The sequence below is a fragment of the Phoxinus phoxinus genome (assembly GCF_949152265.1).
Source record: "Phoxinus phoxinus genome assembly, chromosome: 14".
Lineage (NCBI taxonomy): Eukaryota > Metazoa > Chordata > Actinopteri > Cypriniformes > Leuciscidae > Phoxinus > Phoxinus phoxinus.
The window spans coordinates 8,203,431-8,218,304 of record NC_136889.1 but is presented as its reverse complement, the minus strand read 5'-3'; the positions used below and the strand labels follow the sequence as shown (position 1 = coordinate 8,218,304).

Sequence of the window (14,874 nt, the reverse complement as noted above, 5' to 3'; positions counted from 1 at the left end):
AATACTGAATTTAAAAAAAAACAAATATACAGAAATATTTACTAAACTTATACAAATTACAAAAGCACTACAAAATTATAAAAGTACTAAGCAATTTAAAAATAGTAAATACCGTAATAGTAAACTAATAATAGTAAAACAATTTGTGTCTGTAAAATGAAGCAAATTACTTTTGTTTAGATGGTTTCTGGCTTTTTCTGGTTTCTTTTTGTTGTTGTTGTTGTAGTACATCATTAACATAAGCAGACAACAGGAGGGAAACAAGTTTTATCTGTTTATTCAAGATAGCAGTCAGTTAAACTACCTGCAGCTCCAAGCAAACATGAGGACACGTTACAGTCCTTTCTTAGTATCCCTGCAGAGACATTGTGCAAAAGTGACCAGGTTTACAGACAACGTTATGCAACAAATGCTGTAGATAAGTTGTAGATAAGTAGCAAATGTACCTGGGACATTCCGTTAAGGAATGAAAATGAGTGACTCAAAGGAGAGCAGGAAGGAAGAAGAATGATTAAAAGAAACTAAAGGAATGGATAGAGTGACTAATGAGAAAGACTAGAAGGTCATCGGGGCATAGAGATCCCTTAAGAATGTAAATACACACAGCTGACCGCTTCAGTCCTCACATGCTCCGGCTCCGCCGAAAGCTTCATAATCGTTAAACACAATATCATAAGTTTCACTGATTACTTTCTCATTTTCACTTGAGCGCACTGAGACTATGCTTTTCCCTATTTAGTGCACAAGGAGTCATTCTTGTGGATTAATTGTCTGCTTTCCATGGGCCACATTTATCCAAGCATGTACTTTTGTCCACTCTATTTTTGTGGAACAAGCACACTGTGTTAATGAGGATTTGTGGTTGCAGATGAGGTCAGCATTTCCTTTGTGCTGTTTCCCGTGCTTCTGTGGATCTGTGTGTGCCTGTGAGGGCTGTGTGATGTAACACGAGTTTATTATCTGCTGTATTTTGAAAATGGTCTTGTTTTGGCAGATTTGCATGACCTAAAATCTTAAATTAGTTGATTCTATAAATGAGGTATGCACAGTTACGGGAAAAAGCTTGCCTTTATCAGAACAAATGCTTTGTTGTCGGACGCCACAATGTCATGTCTAACTTCTCCATGGAAAGAGGCTTTGATCGGGATCATCACACACATCAAATATCCTGCCCCTGCATCTGCACTTGAACCAAACAGAGAGACCAAATGTGATTAAGGGTTTAGGGATTTCTGCCCGGAGATTTGGAGCTCTGCTGGGTTCCAGGCTCAATGCTGGCATTCCATCCTATTCTGCTCCAGACTCCACAGAGAAGCTCTGTGATTCCCAGGGGATTCACACCTCGCCGCTAATCCTTTCCGGTGGCGGTGGCGCTATTAAGACTTATCATAACGAGATTTCAGCCACCAGCCACCTCGCTGTGGAATTTGATTAGGAACACCTGCAGAAGAGAGACGCACTGTTCTCTCACTGTCAAGATCAAAGACTGAGCAAGAGTGAGAGCTGCGCGTGTTTTAACCATCTTTAGTGCAGGACAGAACAGCCTGACATATGTCAAATGTGTAATACAGGGACTTTCAAACTGGGGGCTGCAAAGGAGAGCTAGGGGGTCTGTGGGAAGGTTTACAACTAATGCGGGGAAAATAAAAAGTGTAAAAATATATTATTAGTATATTATAAACTTAAAAATGTAAGCAAAAATTTGAATCTAAAAAACAACCAAAATGACAAAAGTACAATAGGCTAGTACTTATATATATATCAGGGGCGTAGAATTTATGTATATATATTTAAAGTACTAGCCTATTGTACTTTTGTCATTTTGGTTGTTTTTTAGATTTAAATTATTGCTTACATTTTTAAGTTTATAATATACTAATTTGGTTCAATACGAATACATGTACCGTTCCACCCCTTATATATATATATATATGACACTGATATATCCCTAGCAATAATTTCGATCAAAACTATATATTGATGTCCCCGTCCCCACCAATTTCAAAATCAAAACTACGCCACTGATATATATATATATATATATATCAGTGGCGTAGTTTTGATTTTGTCTGCATGGTGTTTGGTTAAAAAAATACACAATAGACAATATAATAAAAAAATTATTAAATTATTTACAGAATTTGACTGTCTACTTTCTAAAGATTGGCCTGAAATCATGATATTAATAAAAATGATTTGATTCTTTTGACAGACATTTTTTTATGTTTCTCCAGTGTACATTTTGTATAGCTGCCTGTGCCTAATATATATTTTAGAAAGGGGTTATGTGGTAAATTATATTTGTCATTGAAAGGCATAAAACATCAAACAAACAGCACTAGTACACTCTGTAATCAAATTGTTTCACAAAAAGATGTTTCAAATGATTAAATATTATATAATAGGGCCTTTTGTACATAACATTTAAGGGTATTAAGACCTATTCACCTCTAAAACACAGCGAAACCAAACCAAAGTGAATACTTCTGTGATCTCAGACTGCAGTGAGGAGGATCAGAGGAGTGAGATCTGGAGGTCGGGTCTCTCCGGCAGGTTTTGAAGTTTGCAGGGTTGTGCGGGGCCGGTCCTAAGGGGATCTTCTCATTATTTTATCACAGTCTGTGGGAGAATGTTCAGGGTTATGATTGGGTTAGTTTGTTTGGATGGGGTGGAGAATGTACAGAATGTACTGTGGCTCTGCGAGTGGTTTGGAGGCCACGCAGCTCATTTTAGGGTAACTTTAGGGTAACAGTTGGAATCTGGTTGGGAATGATGTAGGTTGGGTTTAACAAAGGGTGAGGACTGGCTTTGAGGAGGGGGTGGAATTAGTTGAAGCGAGTTCAGAAAGAGTGAAGTGATCCATGATGATCTCAGCACGATTGGACATTTGTCTTTTTGCGGTCTTGGACTTTCTCAAGAATCTGATTTGGGCTAAATCATTTTCCCCTCACATGTTTGTATGAACAGCTAAAATCACAGACTGAATTCAGATTAACATTTGAAAATGGAAATGAATCCGTATCAGTTGATTATTAGTATTTTATTTATTTATTTATTGGCAATGTGTCTTCAGTGTGAAGAGTCAGGTTGAAATTTAGGCAGTGACATATTTACTCTCAGAGTTTAACTGAGCCTGAATGTCTTCACACACTTTATAATGCACCCTGACCTATATAAGCACTTTTGTAAATTTTATTAAATGTTATTATTATTATTTTGTCGTCATTGATGTTTGTTTGCATTTAAGGCCTGATTGTTGTGCACTGCAGCAGAGCCACAGAGCAGTCAGCTGGATTGGCATCGGGAACATGCTTCATAAGAAGCGCTGAGGCAGAAATACCTGATAGCCACGTTAGTGGAACCATGTGCGTAAGCACTCGCAGAGAACCGCCCTGGAAACTGTTACTCTCAGCGAGTCACGCTATCCTTCTTTCTCCCCTCTCTCAAACTTTCTGTTTCATCTCCTTCACAGCACTGTTTTATCCAAGTGTTCTGCTATTAATATCCACATTCTCAGATGCGACAGAAAGATTCCTTTTGCCATGTCAATATGCAACTGGATTTATTTAGAGGACACACAGAGGAATAGTGCAGAATCTCCCCTCCGACCCAACCTCTTGTTTAATCATCTAGAGCTAATTTTCCCTAAAGATTTACTCCAATGAGGTCCATGTTACTGTATGTAACCGAGAATAAAAAATAAAAAACTTTTTTAATTAATTTGAACTATTTGCAAAAAAAAATCTTGATTAAATGATCAGTTATATATTTGGTAGCACTATTTGTATTGATGTCTGCCTTAGATTATTTGCTTTTGCTTGTATTGTTCCCATTAATAAATCACGTTGATTAAGAACATATCAAAAAATGTGGGCTATTATATTATATTATATTATAATGCTTTTTTTGTAGTTGGATCAATTACTAAAGGAAAAGCAGCAAACACATAAACTAAAATTTAAAAAGCATCCCAGGCTGCACCTCATGAAGCTGACTGTGTGAATGTATAAAATGAGGAATATTTGAAATCTAGTCAAAGGGTGGTGATTTTTGAAGAAGCTCAAATATAAGAAACACTAGGGCCGTCCTTAGGGTGGTGCAACTGGTGAAAAAGACGATCGCGAACGGAACGAGGGGACCCACCAATGAAGGTCCCGCTTCCTCTAACTTAGACTTGGTCCTAAACAATGCTTGGGACAGCCCTAAGATATCCATACTTCAATTGTGTTGCTACACAGTTTTTGACAGTTTGACTTTACTAATGTTCTAAAATGTAGTTGTAGTTAATATAAGAGGTTGATAATGCATTGACCATCAGGTATTCACCCAAAAATGAAATCTTCCTCACAGAGCGAAACTTGTTTATGCCCAGGACGAACATTGTGACAACAGAAACGCTGTCCTCCCGTGCTGAAGTCTGCTACTTTGACTTCATCAGAATCCAAACCTCAGCTAAAATGGCATGTGGGGGGGCTGCATGTGGATGAGTGAGCAGAACAGGGAATGTCTTATGAGAAGTTTGAGTCAGAATGGCGCTGGCTTTCTCGTAACCTGTCTGTCCCTGTGGTAGAGAGGTCATTGGGATGCCAGTGCAGTCAGGGCGGTCTGATCTCTCCTGGCGACTCAGACTGTGTGTTTCTCCTGCATGTGGCTCTTTGAAGTGCATTGGGAGTGTTTTCTGAAGTGCACTGGGGGTGTGTGTAATTGATTGGACCGGCAGGCTTTTTGCAGATTATTCCACATGGTGAGACCGCTCTTAGCACACAGCAGCAGGCTATATATACACTCTATGCCCATCTGCAAATTAAATCCTGACACACTGATTCACAGACACATAACCAATAACTGCTAATGCTTGCTTATCTCTATTTAATTGACCACCAGCATTGTGCCCATTTATTTTCCCATTATGACGATTATCTTTTTTTATTTATTACGTTTTTCATTTTTTTTTATATCACACATAAAATGAAGATGGATATCTTATCTTAAGATGCAGATCACTCTATCTTAAGATGAGCATGAGCGTTATACATTGTAACCAATATATTTTCTATGTGGGGTCAAAAAAGACCCTTAAAAAGTGACTTTATTCCCACACTAACATACAACCAGATATCAATCCAGTTTAGTTTTAAGTGTGTAGATATAGTAAGTCTTTTTATGGTCACAAATGACCCACACAGCACACAAGAAGAGTTAAAGTGTACTATATATAGATAGCCTCAAAGCTAACAGACATGGACTAAACATATGTGGTCTTTAACCCCAAATTATTGTAATAACTCAAAGCAATTAATCTGAACAACCTGTAATAAGACCATGATCTCATTCTGTGGCAACATTGTGTAAAAGTTACACACTCTCAGAAAAAGGTATAAAAGCTGGGGTGGTACCCTTTCAAAAGGTACTAATATGTACACTTTAAAAGACTTCATCCAGATCGGGTTCTACTAATATGCATCCTTTATGGGTAAATGAGGTACAAATGTATAGCGATACCTTTTGTAAAAGCACCTTTTATGTGTGTGGCGACGTCTAAAATTGTGTAATTCTATGTGTTAAAAAACAAAAAACTGTTGTTATAAACTTTATTTTACAGGTTACATGACAAACAGCCCATTTAGGCGATAATATTTTTCCTCATCTTCCTGCTTTTCTCTCTACAGAGTGTATATCCTGGGCGTGTGTTCGCCATGGCTCTAGTTCAGGCGCTGCCTGTGCCCACTGATCACCCAAAGCCCAGCGCTGACATCCAGCAGTGCTGCTCAGTGTCTCACTCCCCCTCCATCGCTGTGGCAGGCACCATGGGTTCCGTCAGCAGCCTGATCTCTGGACGTACCTACCAGGAGCGCCACTGCCGAGCCGCCAGCGACTTTGGTGCCAAGTATCGCAAACCCACACCCGCTATAAGCTGTTTCCGACAGCAAGAGGGCACACTGCGCAGCGCCAGCTCACAAGAGCAACTTCTCACCAGCCAGCCTCCTCTACCTGCGAAGAACAAATCCTCTGCCCTCATCTCGGCTGGCAATGGCAACTATGGCTATTTGTGTGACGAGCCAGTGGGCGACTGGAATGATAACCATGTGACCACGTGCAGCCCATCCAGTGATACTGAAGAGCCTCCTGATAACAGAGGCATGAATGGTAATATTGGTGGTCCTCCGCCCAAACTCGTCCCAGTGTCAGGCAGACTGGAAAAGGTGAGTCTGGTGGTGCTTGGGAGATTTAAAAAATGCAATAAACATTTTTAAATTAGTGACACAACATCTTTTTATATTTATAATACATGTTAAATAAATTACACCTATGGAAGAATTAGGAACCAACAGTCTTGGAACCATTTCTTTAAATAACTCCTTCAAAACACTGTCCATCATATCATTGTTGAGGTCTCATTCATTTGTTTTAGAAGAAATGAAAGGTTTGCTGATGCGTGTTTCACACAGTGGGTAGTACATCTAATTGGCTATTTATTTTTATTGATCGAGGAGTCACTGCAATACATCAATATGCCATCACTCACTGCACACATTTAACATCTCATTTACACTCAGTTATGTTGGTGGCTTCACTCTTTAGCTATTTATTGTTCAGATGCTGTTCAAAAGTTTGGGCTCATTAAGTTAATTAATTTTTAAATAAATTAATAATTATTAAACCAAAGACACATGAAATTGATGAAAAGTGACAGTAAAGGCATTTCTAATGTTACTAAATAATTGTGTTCTTTTGAACTTTCTATTCATCAAATAATTTAGAAAATAATTTATCACTGTTTTCACAAAAATATTAAGTGGCACAACTGTTTTCAACATTGATAATAATAATGTTTCTTGAGAACCAAATCAGCATATTAGAATCATTTCTGAAAGATCATGTGGCACAGGAATAAAATAAAATGTTAATATATGTATAAGAAAACACTGTTTTACATTAACCATTTACTTTTGATTACAGAGTATGGAGAAGATACTGATCCGTCCCACTGCCTTCAAGCCTGTCGTGCCCAAAAATCGCAACTCTGTGCAGTACCTGTCTCCACGGTCAGGGGGCAGTCTGTCTGAAAGCCAGGGCAGTCTCAACCTCTTACTTCCTGGCAATGGAGCGGGGTTGGGTTGTCAGGAAAAGCGCAACTCTTACAGTGGGGGACGCAACGCACGGAGTAGCCAGTCCGTCACTATGTCCGACTCAGGCCGCAACTCCCTTTCTAGCCTACCCACTTACAGCAGCACAGGGTACAGCCTGGCACAGAGTGAAGTACCCACAGGGCACATGGAAACCGCACGCTCCGGTGGTGGCCACGGACACTCTAACTCCGACAGCGGTCGGTCATCATCCAGTAAGAGTACAGGGTCTTTAAGTGGGCGTGGCCAGCCCCTGTCAGACAGCGGATCATGTGGCCGCTCCCCGGCTCCAGGAGAAGGTTATGAAGGCGTCATTCGGGATCTTGAGGAGAAGCTGAGGGAAAGAGACCTGGAGCTGCAGCAACTTAGGGACAATCTGGATGAGAATGAGGCAGCCATCTGTCAGGTGACAATCACTGTTTTCTACCAGTTATTAGTGTCATTTGACAGGGAATTGTGAGATACAGTGTATACAACCTAAGTCAAATCATGTGTCTTCTCCATGCAGGTGTATGAGGAGAAACAGAAGCGCTGTGAGCAAGAGTTGGAGGACCTTCGGCAGAGCTGTGCATCGAAGATGAAGCAGGTGCAGCTGAAGGCACAGCGGGCGCAACAGGTTATGCAGCTGCAGGTGTTTCAGCTGCAACAGGAGAAGAAGAAATTACAGGAGGACTTCTCTCAACTGCTACAAGAACGGGAGGCATTGGAGAAGAGATGTGCCTCTTTTGAGAGGGAGCAGACTCAACTAGGTCCTCGCCTAGAAGAGACAAAGTGGGAGGTGAGACCTTTTTAGTCATGTGGATCTAGCAATGAGTAATTACTGCATTCAATTCAATTGAATGTTTCTGTCTCACAGGTGTGTCAGAAGTCAGGTGAGATTTCTCTGCTGAAGCAGCAGCTGAAGGACTTACAGGCAGATCTTGGTCAGAAGGCCAGCGAGATTGTTGCTTTGAAGGCCCAGTTGAGAGAGGCTCGTTCTGAGCTTCAAGCTTGCCAGACTCGCTCGCAGGAAGCCCACGCCACAGCCCGCACTCGCACACTCGAACTCGAGGTTTGCGAGAATGAGCTACAGCGCCGTAAGAGCGAAGCGGAGCTCCTGCGGGAGAAGATGGGCCGTTTAGAAGATGAGTCCATCCGTCTTAAAGAGGCTTTGGCGGTGCCCACGTCCCAAGCTCTATCTTCTAAAGGCCAATGCATGAGCTTGCCCCTGCCCCAAAGCCGTGGGGTGATCACTCACGGGATCAGCCCCGCTTTCCGGGACAACAACAGCGAAGAGCACCTTCTAGTATATGAAAGTGATGAAGCGAAGGTGCAGCGCCAGAGCGTGGACATGCTTCACGGTCTCCGTCAACAGGTGGACCGACTGCGGGCCGAGCTGATGTACGAGAGAAGGCGGAGCGAGGACCAGCTGGAGGGCTTTGACGAGGAACGCAGGGTGTGGCAAGAGGAGAAAGACAAGGTGATCCGTTACCAGAAGCAGCTGCAGCAGAACTACATCCAGATGTACCGCAGAAACCGTGACCTGGAGCGTGTGATGAGGGAACTTAGTCTGGAGCTGGAGAACAGGGACATGGAGGAGTTTGACATGCGTAGCAACGAGATCCATTTTGAGGAGATCACTGCCACTGAAATCTAACCCACATCTTACTCTGCCCTCCAAAAATACATCTCCACTGTGCTTGTGTGAGGAGCACCAGTCTTTCTGCCGTGTCATTTGACATGCTTCTCTACACTATTTCAAAAAGACTTGTGTTCAAGGCAAGTTATTGTTGTGATGTCCGCAGAGGCCAATAAAACAGGGAATGTTTGTATTTAGACATCTTTATTATCACTTCCTGCCTCAGAAACCTGTGAGGGACTACAGATGAATGTAAAATGACTGTGAACAGCAGTTAAATGATGCCATTGATGAAGTGAAGGATGTCCTAAAAAATGGTGCTTTGTTGCTGACAAACCCCTATAGTACAACTAGGGCTGTAATTAAGTTGACGTAGGAAGTTCACAAAAGACGTGTTTTTCTGTTGAAAAACGTAACTACACATTTGAACAGAATACAGAGCTCTCAATGTATTTCCCCCCCCCCCCCCCCCCCCCACAGTTTATTTTACTACTTTGAACTACAACATATTGAAATGAGCAGCAAGATGAGACGAAACGGCCAAAGATGTTTGTAGTGTAGAGACAACATTAGAATGCGTCCTTTGTGAACTACCTTGGACAGATTGACAAACCCAATTGCTAAACGGGTTGCTGTGGACTGTAGACCAAGAATTGGCTTATATTCAATCGTATGAAGAAAAAAATCAAACATATATGAAACTGTCTATTCAATACTTTACTCGCCTGCTACAATAATGTAACATTTCATTTAGAAATTTTTCTTTGCAAATATTGATGTATGCAGTTATTTGCGATTTCATTTGATTACATAATTAAAATTGATTGGCACTTGGCAGGCTTAATTACACCTTACACACAACCAGAAAAAGACTGTCTCAGCAAAGAAATATACTGAAATGGCTATGAGGTTGAAGAACTGATAGGAAGAAATACAGCATGTAGGGTAAGGGTTTCATGGAGTTTATCATATCCTATAATGGAAAGAGCACAATACTCGCCTCGCCCATTGTACCAGCATTAACACTGATGGGAAGAGAGTTGGGATACGTTCAGACTGCAGGTAAATGTGGCCCCAAATCCGATTTCTTTTTGCTCACATGTGATTCTTATCTGTTTGTGTCATGACAGTGTGAACAGAACAAACCACGTGGAATCTGATCTTTTCAATCCCGATTTCCACTTCCATATGTGGTCCTAAATCCGATACAGGTCAGATGTTTTACAATACGACCACAGTCTAGATCGACATTCGTCACAATTCTGCGCTCATGGGAGTCACGTACTCAAAGTTATCAAGACAGTTGCGAAAGGTAGTCTGTGAAGAACGTGACAGCTCTATATACAAGTCTTTGTTTTTAATATTGCCTGCACATAAATCCACTGGCTTCCGCGGCAGATCACGTTATTAATAAACGGATAATCACTTACTTTAATGTTCTCCGTGTTTACTTCCGTATGACAGCATGCTGCGTGACATCTTTTTATCATCTATCGCCGGTTCAGTTCAGGATCACGATCTGTTCACACTGGAATCTGATATTGGACTCAATGTGAACAGCTCTCCAAAATCGGATCTGAGCAATAAATCGGAATTGAGCACTAAGACATGCAGTGTGAACGTAGCCTTGAAGGCACTCTATTGAGCATATCATGTTAGGCCACTGAAGCTGTAGTTTTGTTGCATTCATTCTTGGTGTTCTAGCTGTGCTGGTGTTAAGTCCTCAGTAACATTGTGTCATTTCTTAGCCATTTACGGCACTATGCAGCAAGAACTGTCACCTCTCATCTCACAGCCCCGCTGCTTACACTACATTTGATACTAATTACTGATGTAGAAGTGTTATTTTTATAATTAGATGATATATTAGCAGACATAACTAGCAAATATAGAGGCAAATATGTTTTCTTTTCTTTTTTTTTAGTATTGCCTTGCACACTGTACAGAGTGAATAGCATGTGTGCATGACACCGTAGCATTTCTGTGGCCAGACAGTCTGGCGTCGAGTCACGTTATGGCTTCACACAGGTCAGTGGGTTGGTTTTTCCAACCAATTCTGCAAAGTAATGACATAGTTGATGAATGCATAGATAGATATCATAATAGATTTACATACAATCTGAGAAATACTAATCAAATGTTTGTGGTCATTTTGTTAAAGGGATATATACAATATAAAGTTTGTTGTTTTTACAGAACAGATCCTTTAAAACAAAATAGATATGAAAAATTAAATATATATGTGATGTATATTTTTATATATAGCACATCAAGCTATTTTGTGGTAACACAGGTAACTTTGTGGGTTTAATAAATTTGAATAGCATATTTCACACACTGTTGTCCAGAGGGATCATTTGCCATCAGCTCTGATAGTATTTCATACAGTAGTTGGTGCTTTTATATTCTCATGGAGTCTACCGCACATGTATTTATCATGTCCTTCTCTGTTAATAATATACAGATTTATCACATAAGGATTTTTGTGCATGTTGTAGAAAATTGGTAAGAACATTGCCCGACAACAAGGGAAGTGTATATTTTACATCAGGGAAGACCGATAAAAAAAATCAAATGAGGAACTCTGACTGCAAAATCACATTACAACCAAAGATAATCTGTTACATATTTTCCAGATTCTTTTAAACAGCATATATTTAATACATTTACACTTTACTCAGTGCTTCCTTTTTTATATAAAACAATGTGATATATTCTTCATGATTCTACAGTAAAACAGACACTTTATTTATGAGATAATCATTTTTGTATTTTTTCATTCAAGGCCATATTAATAATTTCAGTATTGGTCAGAAAGGATTACTGTTTGTGATTAGTCTGGTCTTGTATCACTTCTGGTAATTTTTGACTACCTGAGAATCAAAAATATTAATTTGGCAATTTTTCTCACCTTGCTCATATTATCATCCCTCTTGTTGTCATCATCTCTGTAGCACAGATATGTTATACGAGTATGTTCACCCCTGGACATTGTCCTGTGCATCCCTCCCTGACATGTCAATCACACCCCTGATGAAAACATGTAAATATTCCTCATATTGTAACAGTAGCGGCGCCAGGATTTTGATTGTAGGTGGGCCTCCAGAAAACTGGATGGGCCAGTTAAAATAAGCCAAATAGTCCCCTTCATCTCCGTTTCAGCGCTTTTCTGAGGACAGCGACCACGTAGCCTACCTACGCAACACGTTCTAATGAAAGTGCGTATGATCGTATCTATACCACGAATTGTATTTCTCGTGTCATTTATACGCCAAAAATGTTTTTGGTTTTTTTGCCTGCGCATGACACACAGTTTTCGCGTGCATATGGTACGCACTTTATGGCGTGTAATAGGCAGGCACTCCGCACCCCTAATCCTACCCAAGGGGTTTACAGTGCGTATATGCACGCAAAAACATGATTAAATGGCATGAGAAATAAAACTCTCTTGTGTCGCTGTCCTCTTGTCTTGGCAGTAAACATAACTTCATTGATCTCTTTTGAACGTTCAATAGGCTACACAAAAAGACTGAAACAGGCATTCTATATCCTAAATAGACTAGCTATAAAGCTTGAAATTCAAATTCGATACAAATCAATGCACAACTATTCAATACGAATAGAAACAGACTCTCTTAATCCAAATGTGCATTTCTCTAGGCCTAGGCGCATTCACTGCTATATTATTCTATTTATTAAACGTGTAGAATACTTTTCCAAACCGTTACATACAATATTATAAATATTATATTATTATAAATTCAGAAATTCATGAGATAAAAAACAAACATATTTGAATAACTTTTAAAATGAGGTGAAGTTGAACATGGAGCAGTTTTTCCCGTGTACGGGGATGGAAAACCCGGAGTGGAGTCAGAGCTGAGTGATTACAGAACGCTTAGAGTGGAGAGAGGAAAGTGTTTTCGCTCCACTCCAGGCTTTGATCACATCCCCCTCAGTAATGTAAATAGGCTACACTTCATCTTTCCTTAATTTAAGACCTATTCAAACTGAAATTAAGACATTTATTACACTATTTGAGAAACGTAAGCATATTTACGGCCTTAAAATTATGAAAAGTGAATAAAAAAAATTAGGACAGGCGGGAACCCTGCAATTAACAGAAATCCGTCGTAGCGGCGGAGAACTTTAATCCCTGATACAGACAGCCTTTGCGGGCGGCCTAACCTTACTTGCCTTGCTGGTGTGAGGGGGTGGCTACTGGAGGACTTGTTGGGGAAAGGGCGGCCGAGCAGGACGGAGTTTCCTCCTCCTGGTCCAGCTCCTCTGAGCATTTTTTGCTGAATTGAAATGAAAATAAGCTGCTTTGTTTTGTTTTGCGTTTCATATTAGCTACTGTATATGTGTCTGTCTCATTGAGCTTGCTTGAAAAGCTTTCGCGCTAAAGTCATTCATTTCATTGGATCGCTTGATGGTGACGATGCAGCCTGTGGGCAGGCTTAAGAGTCCACACGTGGGGTAGAAGCCGCTGATTGGCGCTTTCACTCAAAGCTTTCCTCTGGCTGCTTATTGGATGAACTGGGTCAAAATGGGTGGGCCCGGACCTAAAATGGGTGGGCCCAGGCCCACCCGGGCCCAATGGTAGCGCCGCGGCTGTATTGTAATATTATTGACACATTCAATAATTTTGTTTTTACACACGCAAAATATCTATTTTGAAGTTGTAACCACTGTGAATAGACCAAAGCAAATTAACGTTTAATCTTTTTTTCCCCTAGTGTATGTGCTTGTGTATGTTTCCTTTGTCAATCTGTAGTATTTTTAGTCATGTATGTATATTTTCATGTTGTATATTTCTTGTAAAAATGTGTTTTTAATTAAAGAAAGTCACCTCATGCTAAGTATGGTGTTTTTTCTAATTTACCTACAGTTTTTACTGACAAGTCAACCATTTTATTTGACAAGAAAATATAATTTTCACCAGGCTTTCTTTGAACATTATTTTAATATCCTGATTATAAAAGATTTCAGAAATGTAGCCTATTATGAAGCCTATAATAACCAGATAACAACACACGACTAGAACTCAATTTTTTTTTAATAATGAGCAAGTAGCCTATCATAAATCCACCTTCTAAATCGTGTTTGTGCTTTACCCTTAACAATACTGGATGCGCGCGCATTCAAGAGGCAAATCCGCTGTTTGCTGTGTTATGCCGAGTTCTGCATTTTCAGCATCATCATTAATCCAGTATGGTAAATTACCAATATGGTAAGTTGATAAAACATATTTTTCAGGATTCTTTGATGTTAAAAAGAACCGCATTTATTTGAAATAGAATCTTGAATATAGAATATAAGTCTTTACTGTAACTTTTGATCAATTTAATTCATCCTTACTGAATAAAAGTATTGATTTCTTACATTTTAAATCCATATTTTTAGCGGTTAGTGTAGTTTACAGCACAACCGCTCCGTGTCATCTCTGTTTCTGCCAGAAATGCTGTAAAGAGTGCTGCTTTCTGCCGCCTAGTTGCGCGCGCATCTTTGTGATGACGTTGCACAGAAACCCGTCTCTGGTAAGGCCATTATAAAAAAAAAAGTTTTTATAGTAGTCGTGGCGGATTTCGCGGGAAACTCCATGCTTCTGTCATTCTCTGCGTATTTGCGTCATATCCACAAATAAAGGAAAGCAGGTCATGATGACTTTTACGTGCAGTAGAAGGTGTCGTAATAAACGTAAACCGAAAAGAGATTGCAACAATTTAGAGATTTTTTTTATTTTATTTTTTTATTTTTATTTTTATTTAGAGATTGAAATACATTTAGTTTTTGCATAGCATCACATTTGCTGGGTATTGACTGGGTTCACGAAACATTAAAAGGTTTGGTCGACCAAAAATGACCACTTACGCTTCAAAGTTAATAAAGAGATCGAATGGAGCGATTTAGTAAAAAAAAAACAAAAAAAAAAACAACAACAACACACAATCGCTTTATATGATGAAAAGATTCATCAAATAAAGCGAGTGTGAGTAATTAATGAAAGAATTTAAGAATACTACTTTTGGTCTATTGGCCTATAAATAGCCTATACTGGGGAAGCTGGTCCCACTGTTTTACCTTGTCTGATATGAATAAAGATCGCTACTTCTAATGGTCAGCATT

General features: G+C 39.7%; 1 protein-coding gene across 5 annotated transcripts in view; it reads left to right on the top strand.

Moving 5' to 3' along the window:
• The window catches only part of lzts2a (leucine zipper, putative tumor suppressor 2a), a 53,470-nt gene extending 44,055 nt beyond the window's left edge, over positions 1-9,415 (top strand). For 4 of the 5 annotated variants that reach the window (XM_079635188.1, XM_079635190.1, XM_079635186.1 and 1 more), the window contains 4 exons: positions 5,670-6,203; positions 6,961-7,533; positions 7,636-7,905; positions 7,984-9,415. In XM_079635188.1, coding sequence (XP_079491314.1) covers positions 5,697-6,203; positions 6,961-7,533; positions 7,636-7,905; positions 7,984-8,763 — 2,130 coding nt within the window. In that variant the 5' untranslated portion in view covers positions 5,670-5,696 and the 3' untranslated portion in view covers positions 8,764-9,415. Of the gene's footprint in view, positions 1-5,433; positions 5,483-5,669; positions 6,204-6,960; positions 7,534-7,635; positions 7,906-7,983 lie in introns of those variants that run through there. The other variant, XM_079635187.1, reaches the window with a different exon arrangement.
• The last annotated feature ends 5,459 nt before the right edge of the window (positions 9,416-14,874 follow it).